The sequence below is a fragment of the Mus caroli genome, unplaced genomic scaffold (genome assembly GCF_978045245.1).
Source record: "Mus caroli unplaced genomic scaffold, Mus_caroli_1 scaffold_1, whole genome shotgun sequence".
Taxonomy (NCBI): domain Eukaryota; kingdom Metazoa; phylum Chordata; class Mammalia; order Rodentia; family Muridae; genus Mus; species Mus caroli.
This window is the reverse complement of record NW_028227256.1, coordinates 132,158,566-132,185,610: the sequence shown is the minus strand read 5'-3', so window position 1 is coordinate 132,185,610 and position 27,045 is coordinate 132,158,566. Positions and strand designations below refer to the sequence as shown.

The 27,045-nt window shown below is 51.1% G+C and overlaps 1 protein-coding gene across 2 annotated transcripts in view; it reads left to right on the top strand.

The window, feature by feature from the left end:
• The window catches only part of Nav1 (neuron navigator 1), a 252,030-nt gene that overhangs the window by 82,438 nt on the left and 142,547 nt on the right, over window positions 1-27,045 (top strand). For both annotated transcript variants that reach the window (XM_029481039.2, XM_029480839.2), the window contains exons 3-4: window positions 2,762-2,865; window positions 19,702-20,502. In XM_029481039.2, the coding sequence (XP_029336899.1) occupies window positions 2,762-2,865; window positions 19,702-20,502 (905 nt within the window). The remainder of the gene's footprint in view (window positions 1-2,761; window positions 2,866-19,701; window positions 20,503-27,045) is intronic.

Here is a 27,045-nt window from a genome sequence, read left to right as displayed (position 1 = left end):
CTTTGAATGGCTTTTTCCCTAACAGCTAAATGTCTCCCTGGTGACTATGACTCTCTTCTCCTACCTGATTCCCTTCATTTTGAATTCATTCTTTGGGAAAAAGTGTCTAAGTATTAAATAGTCTAAGATTTTATATCATCCACCCTACAAGTCCCCTGGTATATTTACAGTCTGGCATTTCTCAAAGAGGTCAGACTGTTTCCCTTTGAACATTTTAATGCAACTTAAACAGAACCATGCTTCCACCGGTCCGCAAACACGGGCTGCGTGTTTGCATTTTTTTTAAAACAGAAATGGGATTGTTAACACCTCTCCTGGAAGAGCTGTCCTTACCTACCATCCTTACCCCGCGCACTTCTCAAGCCCTCAGTTGTGGTTGGAGGATGGGTCACAGCTCGAGTAAGAGTTGGATGGAGGCTACCCCGGCATGCTGGAGGCAGATGGGCTGGATCTCCGCACACCCTGCTCGACAGAGAGCTGCTGCCATGGACCCGATCTGCCAAGAGCTTGGCTGGGCCACCCATCTAAGCTCTAGAGCCAAGGAGATGCCATCTGTTCCCTAGAATCCATAGACATCCTGTTTTCCTGGAAATCTAGCTCCACCCCCCAACACCTTGGGCTTCTGTAAAACCTCAGGTGAATGCAGAAGCAAAGATTAATGGGGGCCCTCTCCCTCTCCAGCATGGTCTAGGAAACAAGTCTGTTACCCATGGTTCACTTTGCCTCTCAGCCTTATGTTTTCAAAATTCTGGGCGTGGCCATTCCAGATACTCAACTGCCTTCCACCTCCCACTTCTCACCTCCTCTTGATACCCTTCCTCCTGGAGCCCCAGAAGGCAGAATGTCCCTCTGGCCATCTTCCAGGTTTTGGTCTCACATCCAATTCCACCACAGCTTCCTTCTTAACTCCCTGTCTGTTCCTGTGAAAGTCACAGCATCTGTATCAGAACCCTATGTCCGTTCCCCCCACCCCGTCCCCCTCCCCCCCACTTACCAAGGGCATCCTTTCTCTGATAGTGCATGCCTTCTGTCCTCAGGCACATCTTGGGTCAGACTGTAGTTAAGGAGTTGGTTATGGGTGTCAGGAGTGTAGGGTCATTGAAGTCACCAATGTGGTTTTTCCTCTTCTTTGGTTTAACCTCCTCCCCCTGACTCTGTTGTCCTGTCCTTTCGGGCTGAAAAGTATGACAAGCCCCTGAATATATAGGGAAATAGCAGCAGGTATAGACACATGTGCAGAGTCAACTAAAAGCAAAGAGGCAAAGACTACCTCCCTCCATGCTCCTAGGTTTGGGGTTCCTGGTTCCTACAGATGATCCAGTCTCATCTGCCCTTGTAACACAATGGTGGCAGTAGACTGATGACAGTCAAAGCCAGGCAGCACCTATATGCTCCAAGACAGACACTGCCTATCTCTTTATTTATGATGCTATCAAATGAAACCTTTAATAGGTTTATATAGGGTTCCCTTGCCTCCACAAAATGTTCTGTCATTTTCACAACAATTTGTTGCATGCCCATGCTAGGTTTTTTTCCCAAGAAAACAACAGTCTCATTTCCCCCTGTCCCCTTGACTGCTGTATATGTGGGTAGATTGAGTGTGCCCACCGTATCAAGCATCTCCCAGAGGCCAGCATGAGACCTCCTGCTTTCTCAGTTCACTCCACTTGGCCTCATTTGGTGCTGGGCACCCATCTTAGGGCTGGCAGGCACACACAACACCCCAAAACTGCCCAGATGGCTTAGAGCAAGGCAGCTATAGTCACAGACCTCTCCTGCAAACCCAGCCAGTCAGACTGTAACTCTAGCCGGCCTTCAGAGGTCATCTCTCCCTCCTGATGAAAACCAGGCCCAGAGAGGGGAAGATGGTCGCTTGGGTTATACAGTGAGCTCACAGGAGAGCTGGATTCAGAGTCCCAGACAGAGAGGTATTGGAAAAAGTGAAAACCTGAAAGACAAATAGCAGCAGCACTAGAGACTCCCAGGGTCCCCTGGCCCAGCCTGTCAATTTCCCCTCTTGTCTGCACAAACCTCCCTTCCCCCTCCTGCCAAGCTGCCAAAGGGTCCATTTAGCTGGTGACATTGGGGCGGGGATGTGGGGGTAGGCGGGACTGTTCTGAGCCCAGTGTAATTGCATGTAAGGAGAGCGCCCACAGTCTTTGTTCCTGGAGCGGTTGTGTGGTTGGGGCTGTGTTCTGAGGTCTGTGCACTGGGTAGCCGGTGCCCAGAGACCTCACCCTCCCTTCCTGTTGGCACCATGGGCCGAGTTTGAACTTGTCCTCCCAGGAGTCACTGTGGCTCAGGCTGAGCTCACTCCTCCATTCCTGACCTCGTGTGCTTGAGGTTAGCGATTCCATAGAGGCCAAATGCCCTCTGAGTACCAGGAGTCTGGCTTCAACTTCAGACAGCTCTTCCCTGCTGTCATGTTCTCTGTTGAGCAGACATGACCATCTTAAGAACGAGAATCACAGCAAGACAGAAGACTCCCAGCCTGGAGCTACTGGGGCATCTCCCTGCTCTGTGAATAGTGTAGACTGCTGGGCTGCAAAGGGCAACAGATGTTGAACATTCCTGTGCCCTTGGAGACTCCTTCCTGGTCCAGCTCTGCTGCTTGCTACGATGTCTGCATGTACACACATCCCCAGGAGGCTCAGAAAGCTCAGGGCATTGTAGAAGAGAGGACCCAAGCTCAAAAAGGGCTTGCCAAGCTCCACAGAGGGGCTTTGAGGCCATGAGTAACCTGTCCTTTTCTTGTCCACAGATTACAGACAGACCAGGAACCTGGTCCTGTGCCTCAGGAAAGCTGGGTCCTTGATGGATACACCAGCCCCCCTAGCAGGACTGAGGACAGCTTTTCAGGCGTGGGTAAGTAACCTGGGAAAGATTTCCTATATAAGAGCTGCTGTCTGGGCTCTCCTTATCTCTGAGGGATAGAAGTGGCCTGGGCCTAGGACTGGCTTCTTTTCTATTATTTTGTGATAGGACCAAATTAAGGAGCCCAGGCTAGCCTCAAACCTGTCATTTGTCAGCCTCGGCACTGGGATTATAGATGGTGCTACCATACCCAGCCTAAATTTATCTCTTTAAAAATAGGTTTTGTTTTTGTTTTTGTTTTTTGGGGGGAAGGGTGTGTGTGTGTGTGTGTGTGTGTGTGTGTGTGAGTGAATGTCTTATTATGTAACCTCTGGCTGGACTAGAACTTGCTATGAAGACCAGGCTAGGCACCAAGCCAGCCCTAAATTTTCAAAAAAATTAAATGTGTGTGTGTGTGTGTGTGTGTGTACATACACAGGTGTCATGACACATGGAGGTCAGAGGACAACTTGTAAGAATTGGTTCTTTGCAGGATTGAACTTGAATTTAGGTCATGAGCCTTGCTAACAGGTGCCTTTACCTGCTGAGCCACCTCCTCTGCCCTCAGAAAGGGTTTCTCTGTGTAGCCCTGGCTGTCCTGGAACTCACTCTGTAGACCAGGCTGGCCTCAAACTCAGAAATTCGCCTGCCTCTGCCTCCCAAGTGCTGGGATTAAAGGCGTGCGCCACCAAGCCCAGCAGGTCTATCTCTTGACGTAAGATACTAACCTGTAAACTACCAGAACGATTTCCCCCTTGCTTGACTGAACTCAGAGTAAAGCTGTCAAGTCTAACAACACTTCAGGTTAGGAAGGTGGCCACAGGGGTGGGGCTGAGGGGGTGGGGGGGGGGGGGTGGGGAGGGGAGGGCAAGGTCCTGTTTGTCAAGTGCTGGGATAGTGAGAATCTCTGTGTATGTCACAAGGAGATCACAGTAGACAGGCAACAAACTGGGAGAGAGAAAGACAGGTTGTAGTAAAGCCCAAGTTCAACATGAAGGTGCTAGAGCCAGGGTGGCAGTCCAGAGCTGCCTGTAATAACAAGTTACTCCCACACACTTACCCTTCCCCGGGTCCCTGTAATCACAGTGTCACTCGGTGACACTGTGTGCCTGCCACCCACACAGTTTGTTAACAAACCGAAAGACCTAAGACTGACTAAGGAGACCCTTGATTTCAAACTCAGCCATAGGCTTGTTCCAAGTACATCCCTGAATGAGTGCATGCTGAATGAATAACCAAGTGCCTTATGACCCATTGGCTGGGACCTCAGAGAGTCACATTCTAAACACCCTACGGCATTTACGTCGGTGTGTTGATTGGTTTCCTTGCAAACATTAAAGCAGAAAAATATACCTTAGAACTCAACAATGCCCAATACCAAAATACATGTAACAGCACCCCGCAGGAAGCATGCTCTATCCGTCAGTGTCCCAAGCCAAGGAAATTTGCTCCATGCAAAACAATAAACTTGATTTTGCTTGTGATGCTGAGGCTTGAACCCAGGGACCTGTGCGTGGCAGACAGATGCGGTACCACCGACACTGCCGGTCCATCATGAACTTGCTCTTACAGACCCAAGGCTGTCCAGAAGATCGGTCTTACAGCTTCGTTTCTGTGCCCTGCTCCAGTGGGCAAAATACGGTTTAACTCACAGCTTGGCCTTGACATCCTTTGGCATGGGTAGCATGCCGCTGTGTCTTCTCTTCCCTACTGGGCAGGTGGGAAGGTGAACTGGCTCTTTGGAGCCATTTCTAGAGAGAGTTCAACAGCAGTGATCTTGGAGCGACTGCAGAGCTACCACTTTTACTTTGTACAGCAGGGTTAGCAGAGGAGGGGTCTGGGGCCAGGCCTGGGCATTTAAAGGGCAACCTCTTCCTCCCACAATAAGTACACAGGCATCGAGAGCAGGGCATGGCAGGGACACAAGTAAACCGAATTTCACAGGCACTGTCGGAGCGTCAGAATAGAATGTGGTAACCAGGAAACTATGTGCGGCTCTATTTTTACATTTGCAGTTTTGTTAACGTAATGGCTTCCTTATGTGTGTACCACATTGTTAGGCTAATGAGCTCCATCCACCTAGCCAGGCCCTCCTTACTCATCCTGACCCTGTGAGCTGGGACCGGGACTTTTGCTTTTCTGGTCCGCTGCTGGCTGACACTAGGAAGCCCTTTGACTTGCTAGCTTGAAGATCACCCTCTCCAGTCACATCTCAAAATGTCCAGTCACATCTCAAAATGTCCGCTCCATCCCAGGTTAGGTGATCCCTGTGGGGAAGGCAGAAAGAACTCTAGGGATGAGATTCACAAGAACAATGGGAAGCGCTAGCCTCCCCAGGGACACCTAGGGAAGGGATCAAGGTTCATGGTGCTGCCTCCGCTGTGGTCCTTGCTGGTTGTCATGGTGACAGACACATCTTCACAGAGGATCCACTGAGCTCTTTGATGGGTTAGGTGGGGAGAGATTTAAGATATGCCTTCTTTGTAGGGGACCCCACACTTTCCAGAGCTTGACGAAGAAGGGGGGAGAGAGGAAGAAAGGAAAGAACAGATTTTCCACTTTGTTTTGCTCTTTTACTTCAGAACTCAAGCGGGACATGTCCTGAGTCACTCTCTGTGTCAGCAAGTGTCCAGTGAGCATTTTCTTTGTCAGACACTTGCTGACGCTGTAGAAAGCAAGTGAGACTTTAACCTGCTTTCAAGGAGTTTACAGTTTAGGGGTTCAATCTGCAAACTCTTTTGGAGTATCTGTGTCCCCAGTGTCTCACCCAGTGTCCTGCCGGTGTACCGATTGACAAAGGCTGCACTGGGCATACATAAACCATGCTGCAGCAGGGTCCACATCGTTGACACTTTTTGTGGAAGGAAAATAGGGTACCTTGGAGCACATCCCACATAGCTACCTCCTAGTTGTTGTCTATATTTTAATACCAGCCTGTGGGAGATGGGGGCCTTTAAGCCACTGCCTGTTGGTGAATTCGCTGTGTTTGATGAGCAAGGAACTCAGACTGAGCAGTCTGTAGCATGCAAACCAGGTTTGCTCTTCCAGCTCAGGTTTTGCTCTTCCAGCTCGTAAGCATGGGGAGGTACAGGGTCCTAAAAGGGAGAGAGAAGGAGAATGTCAGTGAGTTCTCTCTGACGTATACCACACTTCAAATCAAAACAAAACATAACCCTACTCGGCCTGAAATAGAGTCCAAACAAGCACTTTATGATCTTTATATAGCAGGAAGAAATTTTCCCATGATGCCTTGCTGCCATGCTGGAGTGTTGGGGATAATGGCCTTCAGATGCACCAAAGGCTAGCCACAGCCAGCTGTTCCTTCTGCTTTGCCCTGGGGGCAAGAGTGTAAGACTCCAGGCCACAGGTGCTTACTCTTGTTCCCTGACTATCCCAGGGTCCCTTTGGTTCTCCCAGGGACTGCTCGGCACTGGGCCCAGCTGCTCACCCTCGGCCCCGGCTCTCTCTGCACGCAGCCGTCCTCAGACCTTAATTTGAACAGGCAAGGAAACCAGGGCTGACTCTGCCACAGGCCCACATGTGCGAGGCTGTGTGCAGGACTAGAAAGGGTCGCCTCGAGGTTTACACGGATTCCCTAATTACTTCCACTTTGTGGCATGTTTGAACGAGTGTTAAGTGGACACACACTGAAGAGATCTTCTCTCATAGAAACATGTGTCACTGGGGAACCAGCCAGAGACTCCTCGATCTGCCTCTTTCCCATAGGAGGGTTGATACACACATAGACCAGGAGGGGCCTGCACAGTTGGCCTCCGGCTGGGAGATTTTACTTGGTGGTGGTGACTTTTCCATTGGTGAGCTGACTGTCTTCTTTCACGAAGTCCTTTGTGAATTCAGTGTTGCTCTCTTCGACCCTGGTTGCTCAGGTTAGAAATTTAAAAGAATTTTAAAAACTCTGAACCCTGTCTGAAGATGGGACACTCCAGGCTGTGTCGGGATTTGAGCCCTGCTTGCCCTAAAGGTCTCGCCCTTCTCCTTGAATCCTCTGGCCTTGCCATCTGCCACGAGGGCTCACCGTGGTAACTGCACATGGTCTAAGCTCAGCTCAGTTGCAGTAGGCGCCCCCTGCCAAGCGGCAGGGAAGAAAATGGGGTCAGCGGGCCACACACTTTACCACCATTTTCCTCCACCCCAGTGGGTCAGGATGTTGCTGGCACCTCTGTCATTCTGGGTCCATGTCATTTCATGCTGAGTTCACACGGCTGTGTTCCCTGTCCTCTGGGGACTTCTGGGCCAAGATAAGCTTGATGCCCCAGCCATCCGTGGAGTGAGACATGCACACAATTGACCAGAAAACAGAGTGAGTTTGGAGTGGATGCTATGTGCTGTGACTCTAGTGGGGCAGAGGAGGAAACCACTGTGTGACAGAGCTCAGAAGACCCGTCTTATGTAAACACTACAGCCATCTGGGACCAAGGAGGCCTCTAGGAGTTGGGGTGGAGGGCAATAACACTTGTAGCAGCAGCTGACACTGTGGCTTTCTGTAGGGCAAGCGTTGTTAAAGCACATTTAGTCGGCCCAATCCAGCATGAGGGCTGGAGCCTAACTCCGAGGCTTTCCTTTGAGCTCACCACTGGCCAGTGGCACAGCATTGGAGAAGAAAATCTCTCTGTGCCTCCTTTACTTTGGTTGTTTCTGGGGTGCAATAAAGATAGCTTTTGCAGCTGGACATGGTGGCTCACACCTGTAATCCTAGTACATAGGGGGTGGAGGCAGGAAGATTTGGGAGTTCAAGGTCATCCTTGCCTAAAGAGTGAGTTCAAGGCCAGCCTGGGCTATAGGAGACTGTGTTTCTAAAAAACAGTATTAAAGAAATGAGTGAGTAAATAAATAAACCTTCCCCTACAGGTTAGTGGAAATTAAGCACTTCCATGTAGGTAAAGTGCTTAGAAGAGAACCCGGTACATAGTAATTATTCAATGTATGCCCAATATTATTTATTATAAAGCAAAGTGTTATCCTTTTCATCCCCACCTTACAGATGGGAAAACTGTAGTACAAAGTACTTAAATGATTTCACCCGACTTGGTCCATTCAGGATTTGAACCCAGGCCGCCCATCTTTGGGTGCCCTATGCTCAGCCGTAGATGCTATGACCTTGTCGAAGAAGATACGTTGAGTCCCATGAAGGGTCGGTGCCTGAGGGAGAAGTGTTGGGAGGGCCAACGTGGCAGAGCCTGCCTCCGTGAGGGGTCCAGAGGAAGAGGCTAGAGGAGGGAGGTCATCTGAGGTATCCTGCCAGAGGGGATTGAAATAGAAAGAGAGGGATCTGGGTTCTGCCGGCTTGGAGGAGGGAGAGGGAGCGAGAAGACTGAGCGACTCCTCCTGACAGCATTTGGCTGGCAATGAGATTTATCTCCAGAGCAAATTGAACCCAGTAGGAACAATTTTAGCAAATATCAAGAACTGCAGAAGCTAGGCAGCCTGGAGTCCCCTTGCCCAGTGTTGCCCAGGGCCAGGCCCTCCTCCTATCAACCCTACTGCAGGTGTGAGTGGCTCCACACAGCATTTGCCACTTTGAGTTTTCAAAGCACAATACATAGAGTAGGCAAGACCCAGTTGGTCTCCCTGTTTTCTGCTACACTAAGAACCCTGCCTGCCCAACCCCAGAAGGAATTAATATTCAACAGCAACCTTTTAGTTAAGCACTTACTATGTGCCAGGTATGAGTCTAGAAATTTGAACACAATCAGCAAAGAGCTTCTGTCCTCGAGGAGTTTGGGATACAGTTGGGAGCTGTGCAGCCGTGCAGGATCCACAGAGCACCCCAGCGATGCTTCTGCTCTGACCTGTGTCCTGTCTCAGAAGTCAGCATAGAGCTCTAGCCTCACGACACCCTGGAAACTAGAAGCATCAGTAGTGGCACAGTTCCAGTCCCTCATGACGGAAAGGCTGAGCCGTCAGGAGCTTGAAACAGTTATTGGGGAGCAGCGAATGCATGCACCCCGGTGCTCAGTCCTCCCCTCTAGCTGCCTATACAGTCCAGAATCCCCTGCCCAAGGAATGATCCTGCCCACCATTGAGGTAGGTCTTCCCAGACTCTGTGAGAATGTCCAGAGGCCTGGGAATGATCCTGCCCGCCATTGAGGTAGGTCTTCCCAGACTCTGTGAGAATGTCCAGAGGCCTGTCAAGTTTTACAACTCCATCACAAGTAGCCTGGGGCCACTCCCCTTCAGCTGGGTCCTTGCTACTAGAAGAGTAGATGAGTTAGGGATAAACCTTCCTTTGTGCTTTTCCTGGGAATGACACCCCTGCCCTCATCCCCAGATCCTGTATATCTTGCACTTGGCCGCTGTAGAGAGAGCCACTCTTTAACTGTAGGCAACTGCTTGAGTTGTTTTTTATTTGGTGGTGTTTTGTTTTGTTTTGTTTTGCCTTTCTCAGAAATCCCTTGCTTAGCTCGTGTGCACCCTTAGTCCTTGGGGGAAGTCCTGAGCATATAAGATTGGCCTGATCTTAGGGACTGCCCCAGACTGGCTCTGTCCCACCCAGTGAAGGCTGGCCAGCCTCCTTAGCACCTCTGTACTGTGGTCTTCTCAGAAATCCCAGGGTAGGTAAGGACCTACAGGGGCTTTGTCTCAAGGGGTCAAAGCTGTCCTCGTCCTGGTGCCTCGCAGAAACTGGACTATATCCTCTTATATCCCACATGGCCCCCTTGGCAAGAGGATTAGAGCCCCTGGCTCTGCCCATCCAGGATGCTCAGCAGACTTACAGAGAAGGAGCTTGGGACAAGTAGCTGAAGAGTAAGGTAACAGACACAGGAGCCATGAATGTCTTCTATTCACACTGGGTGTGGCCTTGAGGGGACCGGAGGCCCAGAGGAAGCTAAGGAAGGGACACCCCAGAGCAGCCAGAGCCCTGGGAACAAGAGAAAGTCAAGAAATACCTGGATATAACTTACTTTGTTTTGTTTTCTTGAGACAGGACCTCACTGTGTAGCACTTGCTAGTCAGGAACTTGCTGTGGCGATAGACCAGACTGTTCTGGAACCCACAGGACCTGCCTGCCTCTGCCTCCCAAGTGTTGGAGTTAAAGACATGCACCACCACACAAGCCTTACCTACTTTTAAGGATTCCACTGCCACTGAGGGCAGAAATACAAACTGAGGGTATTCAGCAGTGCAAATGGGGGTCAGATAGCTAAGAGAACTTCCAAACTGAAGGGGGATTCAACCTCAGTGGAAGCAGAAGCTGCGTATACAGAGCCTGGGATTCCAAACTAAACAGGTCCAGCCAGGAGCAGGGTTCTGTGAGCTCACTGCATCCTTCCTGCCTTAGAAGCCAGGTAGGTCCATGCGGACGCAGGAGGAAGTGCTGAAGTGGCAAGCTCCCTTTGCTAAGACTGGACTCTGAGAAGGTGAAGTGCTCTTCTCTGAAGTCCCCGCCCACAGCTGTAAAAGCCCCGCCCACTGCGCTAAGAACTATTTCTAGGATTTGCAGAGCTATTTTTCTACACCAATTGCCAGTGATAGCGGTTAAAAATAATTGAAATGCAAATCCATGGCAGCCCTCTATGGAATACTATGCCTTACTGAGAAATCTAACAAAAACGCTAATAAAAGCCCAGAGGTGTCAGTGGACCAGTGAGAGCTGCCACAGCATGGGAGTGTCTTCTCTGGGCAGTATTTGGCTAGGTGTCTCCAAGCAGTGTCTTGGCCACATCCTGTTAAGGTTTTTTATTCATACAGTGATCTTTAACTGTTTGGCGCTTCCAAACCTCCTTAAGAAACTGATGGACATTGTGTCTCAGAGACACATGTCTGTCATCTATCTGGACATGTGGCTGACATTTGGTGACTCAGTCTACTGACTGCCTAAATCTGGTCTGTGGATACAGATCATCAAGTTATTTTCTGTGCTAGGATGTCATCAATGGGTTGGCAAGACAACCTCAACTGTGGACCTTGTGTTTCCCTTCTGTTTGGGGTTTACTTGGCCCACAGTGAGGCAATAGGGTTTGTTACAAATAGGTCAATTATTCCCTGGAGGGAAATGTTGCATAAGATTATCTCCACAGCTCCATGTAACCTTGTGATTCAGCAGCCTGAGACAAGCAACACTGCATGGAAGATCTGCTTTGACTCTGGGTTAGATCATAAAAAAGGACATATACTCACCCAAGTAGTTTGCCTGCCTGCTTCTACTGAATATATGGGGTCCTCTCTCTCTCTCTCTCTCTCTCTCTCTCTCTCTCTCTCTCTCTCTCTCACACACACACACACACACACACAACACATACACACACACACACACACACACACACACACACACACACACACACATTTTACTCTTCTCTCCCTTTGCTTGCCTCACGCCCATAGTTGCCGTGACAACCAATCTAGGCCAGTCTTGGTCTATGGACCATGTTATCTAGGTGGTACAGAGCTCGTCCGAGGCCCAGTGTGCAAGGGCCATTGAAGCTGTGTGTATGGGACAGTTGCCATGGCAATATATAGGACACATCCAGGTGGAAACATCTGGACTTCTTGTTGGCCAGAGAAATGAGGGGAAGTAGTCTTAAATGAGTACAATTTCAGACAGAGTGCCCTAGATTAGGTGTTTCTCTCAGCATCTCCTGGAAGTCCTAAGAGCAGAGGAAGTAGAGATTTCAGATCTTCCCACCCTACCTAATTTACAAGACCAGTGGCAGTGCAGAGAACACAGGCATCTAATGCCATATAGCAAGGATTAATCTGAAGCTTGCAGGGAGTGTTAGGGTCACTGGGATTGGGAAGGACAGAGTTTGAGAAGCTGAGACAAGTGGAGACTGGTGGTATTATATGCCACATCCTCTGTCCATGGGATGGGTCCCCTCTCGTTCGCCATTCCCTGGATTCAGTGGGCCAGGTTTACTGTGACTGTGGTCGAGGCGCTACTCTACCCTCCGGAATAGTATAGGGGTTAGAGGGTCTCATCAGTGGGACCTTGGGCTTTCTTGTATTAGGGGCTCCATGCTTCTTGGAATAGTATGCAGTACGAAGCAAGTCTCCAGACTCAGCTGCATATTGATGAAGGAGAGTAGGCTGGAGGCCTCTCAAAGGCCTGTACTTGAAGTCTGATTTTTCTAAGGTACCTCCAGTGTGATCTTGGGCAAGTTTCTTTCTCCATAAAATAAAGATAATGATACTCTCTGACATATAGGGTTTATAAGGTACACACCGTATATAAGGGGGCCCCGGGTATGTGGTGCCCGCAGGGTCTCCTGCCCTCAGTTCAGCAAGCCTCAGTGCACTATCACCTATCTTACCGAGGAGGATTTCACCTCGGTGGTGGGAGAGGGTCTGGCTTGGAATGCAACTAAGCAGAATGTGGTCTCGCGGCTCTTAACTACATCAACAGGGAGGAGGGGCACAGAGTTGGGTGGGGCAGTCAACAAGGGATCCCTGGGCAATGGGGCCTTGCAAGATATATTGGACTTGAATATATATATATATAAAAAGTTCAGGCAAAGCAAAGGTACAGGGGTGAGATTAGACCTAGGCAGAGACAAGTAGAAGAGCATTAGGGGCCGTGGTTGCCAGGAGATGAAGCCAGAGCTGTAGAGGGCTTGTGTACTGGTCAGCACAGGCCCATGTGGCAGCTAGGCCACTGAGGTGGAGTGGTCCTTACCTTGAAAGGTCATCCAGACCACCACATTAAAGATCCTCCTCCTGCAATTCACAGAGCTGTGGTTATGGGGGGAAGGAGGGCCTCCAAGCCTTCAGACCCTGGCCCACAACCCTACCTCCATGAAAACCAGCCACCAGGAAGTAAGACCTCATGTATAAGAATAGGATTGGACTGGAGAGATGGCTCAGCAGTTAGGAGCACTGATTGCTCTTCTAGGGGTCCTGAGTTCAATTCCCAGCAACCACATGGTGGCTCACAACCATCTGTAATGGGATCTGGTGCCCCCTTCTGGTGTGTCTGAAGACAGCTACAGTGTACTCATAAGCATGGGGTCCAGAACACTTGTCATAAGTGAGGAGCAGCATACTATAGCCCAGAGCTAGATTCCGCTGGCCCCAGACATTCTAGCCATGGGGTTCCTGAGGAACCCATGACTAGAGGAAGGGCCTGTCCGATGCCCTTACATTGCTAGGTCTAGAGCAGGCTTTTTTAAAACCCTGTTTCCTCAGGTTCTGCAGACCTCTGGAAGAGGGCCAATGCTTCTCCAGCCTTAAAGAGACATCCTCTAGTGTTTTCAGGACCTGTCTCTTTGTGTAAGGGGTAGTAACTTGGTTTCCTTCTCCAGGCCCCCTCTCTCATCCCTGCGTTATTGTTATCCCTATCCTGCCCATATTGGGGCATAGAGGAGCAGGAGGCCAGGCAGCTGGGAGTTCAGGGAATATGTTTGGGTTGATCCACATTTCTGTCCTTTTGTGATTGGGGCAGGATCAGGGTAGGGGCAGACTATGGTCCAGGGTTGGGAGCAAGGTGGGGGCAAATCTCCTGAACCCTGGTTCTGTTACTGTTCTTTCATCTCAAGCCACGTTTTCCCCGACAGGCAGGCAGATCATAATCTCTCCCCTAAGCTCATACATCTGACCTTTGAGCCTAGAATGAAAACCTGTAATCCCTGAGCTCAGGGAGTCTGTCGGACTAGAGAGGGTGTGCCAGGGACTTGGAGAGAGCACAGTAATGTCTTCTCTACCAATTCTATTGCAAAGCAAAGCTAGCAGCTGGGCTGTTGGCAAGCAAGTAGACCAATCTAAGAGGGTTCCTGGAGGTATAAGTGTGCTGGGGTGTTTGTGTGACAGCACTGTGTCCGTCATTAACTGTTTCTTATGCACATAGGAGTAGATGGCAGACCCTAGTCCTAGTTTAGTACTTATACCTGTAGCAGACAGTCTGGGCTGTGAGGATACAGTGGCCTTGCTTACCCCTTTCTCTCAGATGTGTAGCAAAACTCCCCCATACCTCTGAATACAGTAGAAGTTTGGGGGCTTAAGTGGACCTCCTAGCTAGATTTCCCAAGGTCATTCCCTGAAGATATGGAATTTCCTTTGAAGGGGACAAGGACAGAATCAGTGGCCTCCCCCTGTCCCAGGGCTGCTGAGGAAAGATGTTCCTGGGACTGCATCCCAGAGGCCTGGCTCCCACTCCACGCGCCAGCTGTGCTGTCTCTCACCACAGGGTACTGAGAGGTCACCCCTGTTTACAGGCCCCACACATCTGTTGTGAGTCACGCATTCATTCACTGAATCAGTCGTCATTCAGCAAATATTCCTGAGAGCCCACTATGCGCGCGCACGGGACTCTGATAGCCTTTGAAGACAAGTTCAACCAAAAATGGATTCTGGAGAAACACAAACAGGTGATGAATGACGGCTACAGATGTTAGGGGATCATCAAAGTGGCTGCAGTGGGGCGGGGCAGGTGGGGCAGGGGGGTGGCATCCTTAAAGAAAGGGCATTAGCCTTCACAAAGGGTTGAGGGACATTGGGTTTGTTAGCACACTGCAATTTCAGCATTCAGAAAAGACTGAGGCAGGAGGATATTATGTTCAAGGCTAGCTTGGTGAGACCTTGTCTCAAGGGGAAAAAAAAAATCCATTCAAGAGTTGTACAGGCCCAAAACCTTAGGGGTAATATTCTTCTTTTTTTTTATTTTAATTTTGACAGAGGGTCTACTGACAATTAGCCTTATGACACTTTTTAAAAAAAGATTTATTTATTTATTTATTTATTTATTTATTTATTTATTATATGTAAGTACACTGTAGCTGTTTTCAGACACCCCAGAAGATGGCATCAGATCTCATTACAGATGGTTGTGAGCCACCATGTGGTTGCTGGGATTTGAATTCAGGACCTTTGTAAGAGGAGTCAGTGCTCTTAACCGCTGAGCCATCTCTCCAGCCCAGGGATAATATTCTTGACCCCCCTCTCTCCTGCACACCCACATTTAGCCCATGAGCAGGTTCTAATGGCTCTACTGAACGCCACTGCTGATTTCTTCTCATGACCACTGTCTCCATAGCCGTCTCCACTACTATCTATCTTCACCACCATCTTTCAGCCAAGAACTTGTACAATTTGTGTCCACAAAAGACTCAGAAGGAAGCCAGGTCTCTCTCTCTCTGCCTGTGTGATTCCAAATGACATCTATATATAAAGACCTAAAAGGCCCTCTGTGCCCTGCCCACCCCCAATCTCTCACCACTTTCTCACATCCTCTCACCCCTCTTCTTTCTCTCCAACATCTTCCTTGTCTTTCAAAAATGCACCATGAATTTCTTATTTTCATCCAGACTCTTTCTCCCTAGCATTTTTTTTTAATTTATTTTGCGTGTGTCCGTGGGACCCTAGAGGACAACTCTACGGAGTCGGTTCCACGCTTTGGTTTCTGGGAATGGAGCTGAATTTGCCAAGCTCAGGGGCAAGCGTGCTTACCCACTGAGCTATCTTGTCGGCCCTTCCTTAGCGCTTTTAAGTAGCTGGTATCTCTAAGCCAATTCGTTGTCTGTCTTGTCCCACTGAGGAAAAGGGTTTCCGTTTTGTGTTTTGTTCAATCCCCAACATCTATCCCAGCTGGCCATGAACCAGCATGAGCAACTGGGAGCTGTCTTTCTAGAGTCTCTGTGCTCAAACATCAGTTATTTCCACAGCCTCTGGCCGGTCTTGCCCACATTCTGAGGTCCCTGCTGAGGGGTGGAGTGACTTAGGGAAATGACCTGGTAGAAGAACAGGGGTGTATCAGAATCTTCTTGGAAAGTTACAAAGAAGGTTATTATGGGGGGGGGGGGTGAACACAGAAAGCCTTAAAGTGCTGTCACTCTTTGGGGTTGATGGTGCCAGGCCCTAGCCGGGGATAACAGGCTAGGCTTGCACATACAACACACATGATCGGGTTTCTAGTCCTTGTTCTCCAGATCCTAACTCTGGGCACCGAAACAAGAATGATGCCTGTCCCCAAACTCTGTGCTGAGCTCTGTAGGGAGCAGGGTGTGGACTCCCCACCCCACCCCTGCCACCATGCCCTCTCCCTCACATTCCTTCTTTCCAAGGTCACCTTTCGAGGTCACTGGGTCAGGAACAGCTCAGCTCTCATTTCTACCTTCTTCTCCCTTCCAGTGCCTTCTCTCCAGCTCTGCTAACACTATCCCAACAAGCGGAGCCCCAGACCACCCACCACCCCACGTTGTGTTACATCCTTTTCAGTCACAGGAGTGTGACAATGTAAAGTCCCCACAGCATGCCTTTCCTTGGCCCTGTTCCTACATCTTCCTTCCTTACACTGCTTCAAAGCTATCAGTCAATAGACATGGTTGAATCGTACATCCTAATTCTAGTACCAAAATGGGCAGACACAGGGTGTCAAGCTATAAGAGTGCTAGGGACTGAAGATATAAATGATTCCAAACCAGCCTCTTTCCCCACCTTCCCAGTAGGAACTGGCAGGAGCCAACTCTCAGATCACTGACATCATCAGCACCCTCTGTCTGCCCAGCCCACTGCCTCCCCCCCCCCCCCAATCTTGCAGTCCCTTGAGGATCATTGGTCTCTGAGCAACAAACCATTTGAGACCTGGCATTTTCTCAGGGTGGCAAAGGGGGAAATGGCTGAGGCTGAGGGGCTCAGGGCTGATCTTGAGACAATATGACATGGCAGAACCCTCTCTTTTTAGGAATCACTGGAGGAAATGCTCTGTACATCTCGGCTTTATCGACAGATGCCAGAATGGCTGTTGCCACGGCAGCAGAGCATCCTCCCTCCAGAAGAGGACGGTTGGGAAACACTGAGGATGTGAAAAGAATAGGAAAGAGTGAGACAGAGGTGTGCTAGGGAGCCTTGGAGTATTCCAAGATGCCAGGCTGGTGTGTAAGGGACTGCTACCTGGCCCCAGGAAGATCCTATAAAGACAGGAGGAAGACGGCTCTCAAGGATCCTGGCAGTGAGGCAATTTGTGACATTGTGCATAGACAGTATTTTACATCTCAGAAACTGACAGGTGACGTGCTGTGGGGGAGGGAAAGGGACCCCAGGCTTAGAAGGTAGAAAGGGGTGGGACCTCTATTCTGGTGAGAACAGCTACCAACCTGATTTCAGCCCAAAGTCTTTCATCTGGTCTGTCCTCTTCTGAAGAGAAGCAGAATTTCAGGGGCTATTTACTGGACGGAGGGAAGGAACTTGAGATTTGGGGAATACGAAATCCCGTGAGAGACAGGCTAGAGGAACAAAGAGGATACAGAGAAGAGGAAGAACTGAGCTGACACACAGGATCAAGTAAGGGAGTGAGACAACCGTGGCGGAAGGAAGGTCAGGTCCCGGGGGCAGTGGGCATCCGGAGCAAAGGAAATGCAGATGGACAGAAGGACTCATGGAATAGGGCCTCACAAAGTGCTGAAGGCCTCCCTACAGATATGGCCATCAGAGGGGAAGGATCAGGTTCAGCCAGGGGTATTGGCTGCAGCAGTAGGCATGAGTGAATGGACATGGGGTTGTTTAGTCAGATTGTTAACTAGAGGAGAAGAATTTATATGCTGGGGGCGGGGTGGGGGTGGGGGACTATCAATAACAACCAAGTACTTGATCAATCCGCCCACCTGCCGCCTTTGATTTTCAAATTGCAATTTTTAGAGACAGCAACATCCCCGTGTGATGAAGTCAGGGAAATATTATATAAATTACAGAATGGCAGATAGATAAGAATGAGAACTTTTAAAATGATTTTTCCCCTACAATCCTAGCACTCAGGGGGCTGAAGCAGGAGGATTCCCAAGGTCCAGTGGTTTGTGACACTATTACAAGTCATCTGTGGGATCAGAGACACTCCAGCTCTTACTTGAACTAGGAGCTTATGTTCAGGCACAAGCATGAGTGTTTGTGTGTCCTGTGACAGCTCAGAGTCTAGCTGGAACGTCCCCAACAGTCCTCTGACCAGCTTCAAATCTCTGTGTCCTACATGGACTTGCAGGCTTGGCTCCACCTCTGAGTTTCCCAAGATCTGGACTTAGGGCCTTTGAGCGTACTCTGCCTGGTGAATCTCAACACCCAGACCTCTGCCTGCACTGTGAGGCAGCACCTCTTGCCACTTCTGTAACTAGAACACAAAATATCCATGCCTGTCTTCCTGAGATAAGTGTGTGACATTGCATTTTTCACAGGGACAAAGTTATCTCCCTGAGTCTTGGGTTGTCTGCCTTGTATCCCTGTCAGGCATTAAGTTCCTTAAGGGTAGACTCTCTCCATCTTTCTCTGGATCTCCAAGGTCAGCTAAAAGTTCACAGTTCATCTCTCTGCCCAATAACCCCATTTCTAGCACTGTGCTAGATACAGCCTCTCTGCTACAGTCCCTGTCCTAGAAAGGTTCATAGAATCTCAATCCAGCCCTGGGGTCATCATGGAAGTTAAAGTACCCAGGGCTCTGGTCAGTACCCTGGGCTCTGGCCAGCACCCAGTGTCCAGCCATCTGGCCTCAGAGCCTGAGTCATTAATACCTACTCTGGGCTAGCATGGTACTTAGAGAGCTCCTATGCTGATAGAACAAACATATCCAGGATCTCTTTAGTTGGTTCTGCAGCTGGGCAGAGGTGGCACACGCTTTTAATCCCAGCACTCAGGAGGCAGAGGCAGGCGGATTTCTGAGTTTGAGGCCAGCCTGGTCTACAGAGTGAGTTCCAGGACAGCCAGGGCTACTCAGAGAAAGCCTGCCTCCAAAAACCAATAAATAAATAAATAAATAAATAAATAAATAAATAAATATAAAAAAAAATGCTTTTGCAGCTCTGCCAAGGGACCTATGCTAACTCTCCTCTGTGTCCTTAGTGTCCCAAAGCCCTTTTTCTTAGGAGGCTAGGATTAAAACCATTGTAAGAGCAACAGAGGTTCAATGACTTTGACAAGGTCATGTGATCAAGTGGAATGGTGACTCAGACCCCTGCTCCCAAGGGTTAGCTGCTTCAACTCCTCAGTTCCCTGTCCCTGTCAACCCTAGGCACTGTCTAAAGCAGCCTGTTCTGTCCTGTGTCCCTTACCTTCTGGGTTTAGGAGGGCAAAATACCACAGAGACTAAAGGTAACTAAAGATAAAGAATTTCTGAGGGAAACCAAAGGTAATGGTTTGTGAGAGCTTCCCTCAGGCTCTGCCAGTTTCTACCCATGACCTACAGGGCCACTCTTTCTCCTGGGTCAAAGACACCCTTTCCCAGTACCTTTACCTGTACCCCTAAGTCTCCCCTCCTCCACTCGTGCTTTTTTCCAGATGCAGCAGGGAACCTTCTACCCCATCTCTCTGTAGAAAGCAAGGAGAAAAGCTGGTGGGATCCTCTCTGTGCCCCCGGGGCTCAGCTCACAGACACCTCCCCCTCCCGAGCCAGAAATAGACACACTCTCTCCCCTCCCTCCCTCCCCTTGCGCACACTCCACCCCTCCTCCTGTTTGCTCCCCGCCTTCCCCCTCCCCTCTTTCTCGCTGGGAGCTGCAGCCCGCAGCCTCTCCACGAGCTGGAGGGAGGAGTAGAGAGAGGGCGCTGCCCCGGAGTGTGCAGCCCGGAGCACGGATCGGCTAGCCGGGGGACAGAGACGAGATCCCAGCATCACAGCACGACCTGGCTTCGATGGAGCCGCTGGTTTTCTATCGTTCCTTTGACTGATACAAATTTTTTAATTTATATTCTCCCCGCCCCGCCCCTTTTCCTTCGACCCCGCCCCATCAACCCGCTATTTCCTTGCCTTTTCCTCTTCCCCGGCTTCCTTCTCCGCATTTCTTTCCCTTTCGCCCTCCGCTCGCCCCCTTGCTCCCTCCCCTTCCTCTCCCCTTCCTCCGCGGTTTCTTCCGTCCTCCCCCCCATTCCGCCCCCTCCTCTCCCGGCGCTCCCGCCCCCTCCCCCGCCCCGTGCCTGCAGACGCGCGGATCGTCCATGCGCTCCTCGCAGGCAGAATGCTGGGCAGCAGCGTCAAGAGCGTGCAGCCCGAGGTGGAGCTGAGCGGCGGCAGCGGCAGCGGCGGCGACGAGGGCGCGGACGAGCCTCGGGGAGCCAGCAGAAAGGCAGCCGCGGTGGACAGCAGAGGCATGCTGCCCAAGCGCGCCAAGGCGGCAGGAGGCGGTGGCAGTATGGCCAAGGCCAGTGCAGCGGAGCTGAAGGTCTTCAAGTCCGGCAGCGTGGACAGTCGTGTCCCCGGCGGGCTGCCTACCTCCAACCTGCGCAAACAGAAGTCGCTCACCAACCTCTCGTTTCTCACGGACTCCGAGAAAAAGCTGCAGCTGTATGAGCCTGAGTGGAGTGATGATATGGCCAAAGCACCCAAGGGTTTGGGCAAACTGGGGCCCAAGGGCCGCGAGACTCCTCTGATGTCCAAGACGCTGTCCAAGTCTGAGCATTCGCTCTTCCAACCCAAAGGTGGTTCTACCGGCGGCGCCAAGACCCCACTGGCTCCGCTAGCGCCCAGCCTAGGCAAACCTAGCCGGATTCCTCGGGGACCCTATGCGGAGGTCAAGCCTCTCAGCAAGGCGCCTGAGGCAGCGGTAAGCGATGATGGCAAATCGGATGACGAACTGCTTTCCAGCAAGGCTAAAGCGCAAAAGGGCTCAGGGACTGTGCCCTCTGCCAAGGGCCAGGAGGAGCGGGCCTTCCTCAAGGTGGACCCCGAGCTTGTGGTTACCGTGCTGGGCGACCTGGAACAGCTACTCTTCAGCCAGATGCTAGGTAAGACTTGCTGCCCCGCCCCACCCCGCCCCTGGTTTTCTCCTGGCCAGCTGCAGGGAGAGGTTTGCTTTTCCCCCTTTCTCCCTTCTATACCGATCACTGGCCAGGTTAGGAGGGGTATTACTGCCCAGATGTGCAGAGCTGGCCTACCTCCAGCTGTGTCTGGCTAACGTGTGCCTTAAAGATGTCGCTGATGGGAGCCTGGGCTCTGCTGTGGCTTGTTGGAAGTGAGGGTGGACAATGGAGACGGGGGGACTTGGGGGCTCCGAAATCATTAGCTCCCTTGAATTTTAAGGTCCAGAGTCCTAATATGGAAAACCACAGTGAGGTTGGTAGAAACACCAGCTGAGGAGTGGTCTGCACTGAATAACACAGCATCCAGCATTGCTAGGGAAGCCTAGGGTAGGAGCCCAAATCTAGAGCAGAGATGTGGGGAAAGCAGATGTGAGGGCTAGTTGGTCCTTGGAGCAGGGCTGAGGCTCCACTTCCTCTGTGAATCCCGGGTGGGAGCTTGAGTCGGATTTCCCCGGGTGTGGGGGAGCTGGCAGCAAGAAGTGTCTGGGGCCAAGGAGGCGGGCGGGCAGCCAGCTGTGCGCATCTGGATACACGTCCGTTCCCCCAGCCCCAAGCAGTCACCCCATCCCCCTAAATGTTTTAGGGAAAGGTCTGGGATTTTGCAAGGAGACTCCCGAGAAGCCTTTGCCCTTTGGCTAATGAAAGCCAAGCTGGCGGGAAGAGAGAAACAAAGCTTGCTCGGCGGAGGAAGCCAGAGAGCTGCTCCATTGTTCTCCAAGCCTGAACAGTCCGAGGAAAAAATCCCGAGCCAGCCCGGGAACCGTGTTTTCTTTCTGTAGAGTCCCTGTCCTCAGACAAGGATGCATGGAAGATGTGCCTAAGGAGGCGGCTGTGCCTTGGTAGCCCGCACCAGCAGTACAAGAGCTGCGGGAGATCGGCTGCTAGCCACCTTAAGTGCACAGACTTGTTGCAGTGAATGTGGGTCCTCAGGCGTCAGAGCCCAGGGACCCCATCTTCCTGGGTACCTTGTAGTCTGGTACCGGCTCTGCTGGGGGCTGGGAAGGGGCGTGTCGTGAGCGTGTGAAAGGGCGGGGCCAAGAGGAAGGTGGCGGTCCAAGTGACCAGATTGATGGAGAGAGAAGCTAGGGCTGGCCCAAGGCCCCTGGAGAATGCTGAAGGAAACCTGTTCAGCCTGCTGCAGTCTTCCTGAGACCTCCCCGCCTGTGGGGTGGTGAGGGTCTGGTGAACAAGGATTCTGCCTCTGACACAGATGGCTCGCGCAGAGGCAGTCGGTAGACTGGACAAGGGCAAAGGGAGGAAAACAGCCTTGTGCCTTTCGGCTCCCCCCCCCCCCAAATTCGATTTGAGAGTGGAAAGGAGAGATGGGGTGGAGTGTGTAGAAGTGACAGGCAGAAGTGCCACCCTATTGCCTGTTGAGCCTCTCAGAGATCCTGCCCTCAAGGAGCTCTCCATTCAGTGGGCTTAGACAGACAACAAGGAAAACTAGGCACCAGGCACCCCTGGAGCTATGTGGAGAATGAAAACTGGACTGGGGTCTAGAGAGGGACTGAGAAGGGAGGCCTGTCTTAGGCCTCACCAAAGGAGGCCATGGAATTGGGCCTTGAGACATGGGGCTATCTCGGAATGAATGTACATAGTCTAAAAGGGCTGAGGGGACAGGGCCTTCATATGCTTTGGGCAGGGGAAGAGGGGTGTTGGAGTAGAGGGCAGAGCTCCATGTTTAAGGTCAGAACTTCCTCTGTTTGGGGTGTGGTTAGTTAATCTAGCCCTCCTTCTTCAAGGCATTTCCCACACTGCCCATCAAAGGCCTCTTAGCTGCTTCTCAAGAAAGGTCACCACAGAAACTCTGAAAGATGGTCGTAGAGTTGGCTAGGGACAGGAGAGGAAGAGAAGTTGAGCCGTGGTCCCTTATTCCTGCTGAGCTGTTGTTTCCCCATCACTTAACAAATTATCGGGCGACCAGGGACCTCCTCCCTTTTTAACTGGTCAGATGCTGGGCCAAAGGCAAGAACCTGCTGCCTGAGCCAAAGAATCCATTCGTTCCTGAGTCCTCAGTTACAGCTCTTTTGTGGGAGACCTAAGAGGAGGAAGGGCCCACAGGTGTGGAGGGGTCTGATGAAGGTGTGTGTGCACTGGTCCTGGGCCAGCAGAGCCATTCTCATGGCCTCGTGGAGAGCTGTGGAGCTTCGCCCTCGGGTGGAGGGGAGAGGTGTGAAGTCTGCAGAGGTTTCCGTGTTGCCTCTAGATGAGAAGACCAAGATACGGTGGTGGCATCAGGCCCCAGAATACACTGCCTAGTCAGATGATAGGAGGTGGCTGATGACTTTAGGCCAAGCCTTCTTCCTGTGTGCAGATGAGGTAGAGAGGACCAGGAGGCGTGAGGGAGAAGGTAGAGCCAGTTGGCATCCCAGGGCCTATACAGGTATGCCCAGGTGTGCAGCAGGGCAGCATCTGGGGACAAGGCTGCGATGATGTCTCCCCATGGCCAAAGTCAAGGAGTTTTTGTTCCCACCCTTGAAGCCCAGTATCAGCTTATGCACATTCCCCAGTACCATCTCAGACCCGACTCTGCAGGCCAAGGGCAGGGAGCTGGGACAAATAGGAGCCTTTGTGGAATAAAGGGGAAGAACTGCAAGCTGGTCATGCCTTCCCCGTTTCAGCTGGGGCCCAGATGATCTAACCAGGCTCTTGGTCCCTTCCCTAACCTGAAAGCTGCCAAGTAACTACGGTCCCCCCGGAGACAGTGGAAAGCCATAGAAGGCTAAGGGCCAGCCCCAGGGGAAATAGGCCAGTTCTAGTACCCTAGCTTGATAGTCCGTGAGATCGTTTGATTCTGGAGGAAGGACAGTAGGCCAGCTCTGGGGCAAAGCAGAAAGTGATAGTCCCCGAATCTTTGTCCAGAAGTCCTAAGTTCTGGTTCCTCCTCCAGGGCTCAGTTTCCCCATCTATGAGTGGAAGAGACCCTCTCATGGCTCATCCTGTAAGGGCAGAGGCAGGGATTGATTAGACCGTGGTAAACATCCTGGGTGGATCAAAGAGCACTTATATTAACATAGAGAAGTTAAAATTACAGTTGCACCCCCAAGTCATACTTCCTTCAGCTCATCAGCTCTTTATCGGAAGATTAAAGCAGTCAGTTTGTTGACTCCCCAAGCGTTCAGCCTTCCAGGAAAGACTGGAACAGAGTAAAACAGTTAAGATGGCCCGAGGTCAGGGTGAGAAAGAACCCAGGTCTTGGCATTCCTAGTCCCATTTCTTCACAGAAGGTGTCTGGCATCCATGGATGGGTTTCCATGGCAACAGTTCTCTACCCTCAAAAGCACCGACCAAATACAATTAAGGAGAAAAGGCAGGAAGCTATCCATTTCTAAGGCACTGGGGCGTTGGGGAGGAGGGTTGGAAAGGATTGCTTCGGAGAATGCACTCTGGACTTGTATCAAGTGCTGTGGGGATGACCTCTTTTCCCAAGCACTTCTCGCCATCCTTCCTCCTGTGCCTTAGTCGGGGGGAGTGGACACGTGACTCTAGATAACTTGCCCTGACACAGCTGTGTGTGTGTGTGTGTGTGTGTGTGTGTGTGTGTGTGTGTGCAAGCTCACCTAGTACCAGAAGCTCCACCCACAAGCGTGGTTGGTGATCCCAGGAACTCTCTGAGGCCTTGAAAGAGTGTCGGCAACCCTTCCTGCTGACCTTCAAATGAGTAGTGGCATTTGGCTAGAGGGGAGTTTTGGAATTACAGGTTGATGGTTTGCGACAGCATGCTGGACCAGCCGGTGAATGTGCTCGGGTGGAATAGGAGATGACACAGGACCTTAGGGCTCCTGCCTTCCACCAAGCAGACCATTTCTTTCCCTGCCACTTTCAGGATGGCTTCATCCAAGGCCAGGCTTGGGTCTCCACCAAAGGGTCGATGGGGAGTCCTGTTCCGCTGCTCCTGATGGCAGGACTGAAGCTGGTCTCTTCACAAGACAACCTGGGTTCTGTGTCTCAGAGGGCAAGAGCTGAGTAGGTCTTAGGGGTAGGCCCTTTTTCTTTCTATCTTGTGGAGAAGGTTTGAGGAGCAAGGGTGCCCAGAGCTGCTGTGGCTCCCCCGAAAACATACTCAGGATGATGCTCTTCCCACGATTGACTGACTCCAAGCCGGGAGACCTTAAACGGGACTGAGCCTTCTGGGACCCTGGTGGGTGTTTCCTGATACTTTCTTGGTTTATTTCTTCTGTCCTGTGCCCAATCTGCTTCTGGGGCTGTAATCAGCCACTCCCTGCCCCTCATCCCAAACTGCCCAACCAGTTTCTCCTCCTCTGCTACCCTCAGTCTTGCCCCTCTCCAATAAGTTCATTCCCAGTTCTTCAGCCTCTAGCCCTAGGACTCATAATGATGCAGGGTGCTTCCTGCAGCTTGAGTCTCCAAGGTGCACAGCTGCAGTTCAGCACCCGCCTGCTGCGGCTGCGGCTGCGGCTGCGGCTGCGGCTGCTGCTGCTCATCTCACTGCAGCGAGATGCCCTCCTCTCTACAACCTGCTCAGCCTTCCCTGGGATTTCTTAGAACCAAAGAGTGGGAATTGTCTAAGTGAGCCGCCCACTAAATGCTGAAATTAATCCCTCTGTGGCATCAGAGGCAGGTGGGTGTTCTGTTTACACACTCCTGGTAACAGAGGGCTCACTACCTTATTTTCCTGGAAAGCGTTCACTGTCGGAAGGTCCTCCCCCCACCCCCACCCCTTCTTTCCATTGAACAAAGATTCTGTCTTCTGAGAATTTCTTCCGTGGTGCACATTTGCTCTTTGGATCCTTTCAGATGAAGGGAGCCTGCATCTCACATAAGTTAGATCCCTGTCTGAGTTTCATCTCATCTTTTCTCCCTTCACACTGTCTTTTCATGTTTCTTGCCTGTATCTTTTTCTCTTTATTATTATTATTATTATTTTTAAATACAACGTCGTGGAGAGGGAGTCTGACCTATATGTACCTGGTTCCCAGGCCTGATATTGCCTATCTTCCACCTGGACCATATTCCTGACTCCGCATACTATTTACATCTTAAAATGAGTCCCTGCTGAGGATCTGGAGGACTCAGAGCACCTGGCTATAGGTCCCCCCACCCCTTGTCCCAGGGAAGCTGTTCCTGACAAGCCTTTCTTTCCCTTTGCCGGGAGTTCCTCTGCTAGCCAGCCAGCAGAAGGAAATGGACGTCACCTGTTTCTCATTTGCTCTGGCTGACCTCCCCCCACCCCCTGTTGGATTACCCACAAGTGTTTGATGTCCAGGGAGCCTACAGCCTTCCCTCTCTTACACATAAAAGAGCCAGGGCACCAGACCCAGCTGACTACCCTATATGGGGAGGTGACCTCCAACAGAAGCCCATAGAATCCCTGCCATCAAGTCAGACACCTCCGCATGCTGCTGATTCTGCAGCTGGGGAGGCTGGACACCCAAACCTCCCTGGTTCCGTTCCACTTGGTTCAATAAAGTCAAGCCCCTGCTTCCTTCTGGCCAGCAAACATCAGTGTGCAGACTGGGATTTCAGTAGAGGTGGAGACAGGAACGCAGTTGGGCCCATCCCAGATCTTATACCTCTGGTATGTGAGATGTTAAAAACAACAACAACAACAACAAGGTAGGGGTCCAGGACCTGTTAGGCTTCTGTACTCCTCTGCCTAGCTTGGTGCAACAGCTGGGTAAGGGAGGCAGGGATCATGGATGTTCTGCAGGCTTCCCGCTCTTGCTGTCAACACCACTGTACATCTTGTGTTTATACATAGTTCTTCATTCCATTCCATCCAGACCTCAGTAAGGCAACCGGGGACTCTCGGCAGGAGCCATGCCTTGGCCTGGGCCATCCTGGAACCTATTTTAGATAGCTCAATGATACATTTCAGGGCCACAGGAGTGGGTGGTTTCACTGCAGAGCCTTCTAATTTCTGGGTTGCAGTCTCGCCCAGTGTGTCTGATGGTGCTGCTGTTACTTGGGATGTGGGCACCAAGAACTAGCACTTTGGTCAGTATGGTCAGCCACTCCCACTGCCTGTCCCCTGCACAGTTGTCTGAGAATTATCCCATTGGCGTCCTGCTGTTGGGTAGAGCTGGGTGCAGGAGATTTGAGTCAAGAGTTCCAGATGTTTTCATAGAGAGCCGGTGGCGTTATAAACTGTGACCTCGGGATGACTAGTAAGAACAAATGCACCCAGCGCTTTGCATGTATAGGCATGATGGGTCGTGTGGCACATGGAGCAGATGCCTGGGACTTGGGTGAGGTTGAATGTTGGAGTGTGTAGCGGGTAGCATGCGTTCCCATGGATCAGTGCACATCGGTACCAGCACACTCTGGTTCCCAGCACACAATGCATTTACATGTGCATCTATGTATGTACACAAGAGCTGGACCAGTTTAAGAGTGTGAAACATGACCACGAAGGAGCAACTTCCCCCAAACAGACCCCCAGGCAAAGACTGCAGGCTTCAGATGCCTGGCTTCTTTCCCAGACAAGCATTTTAAGTACTGGTTACC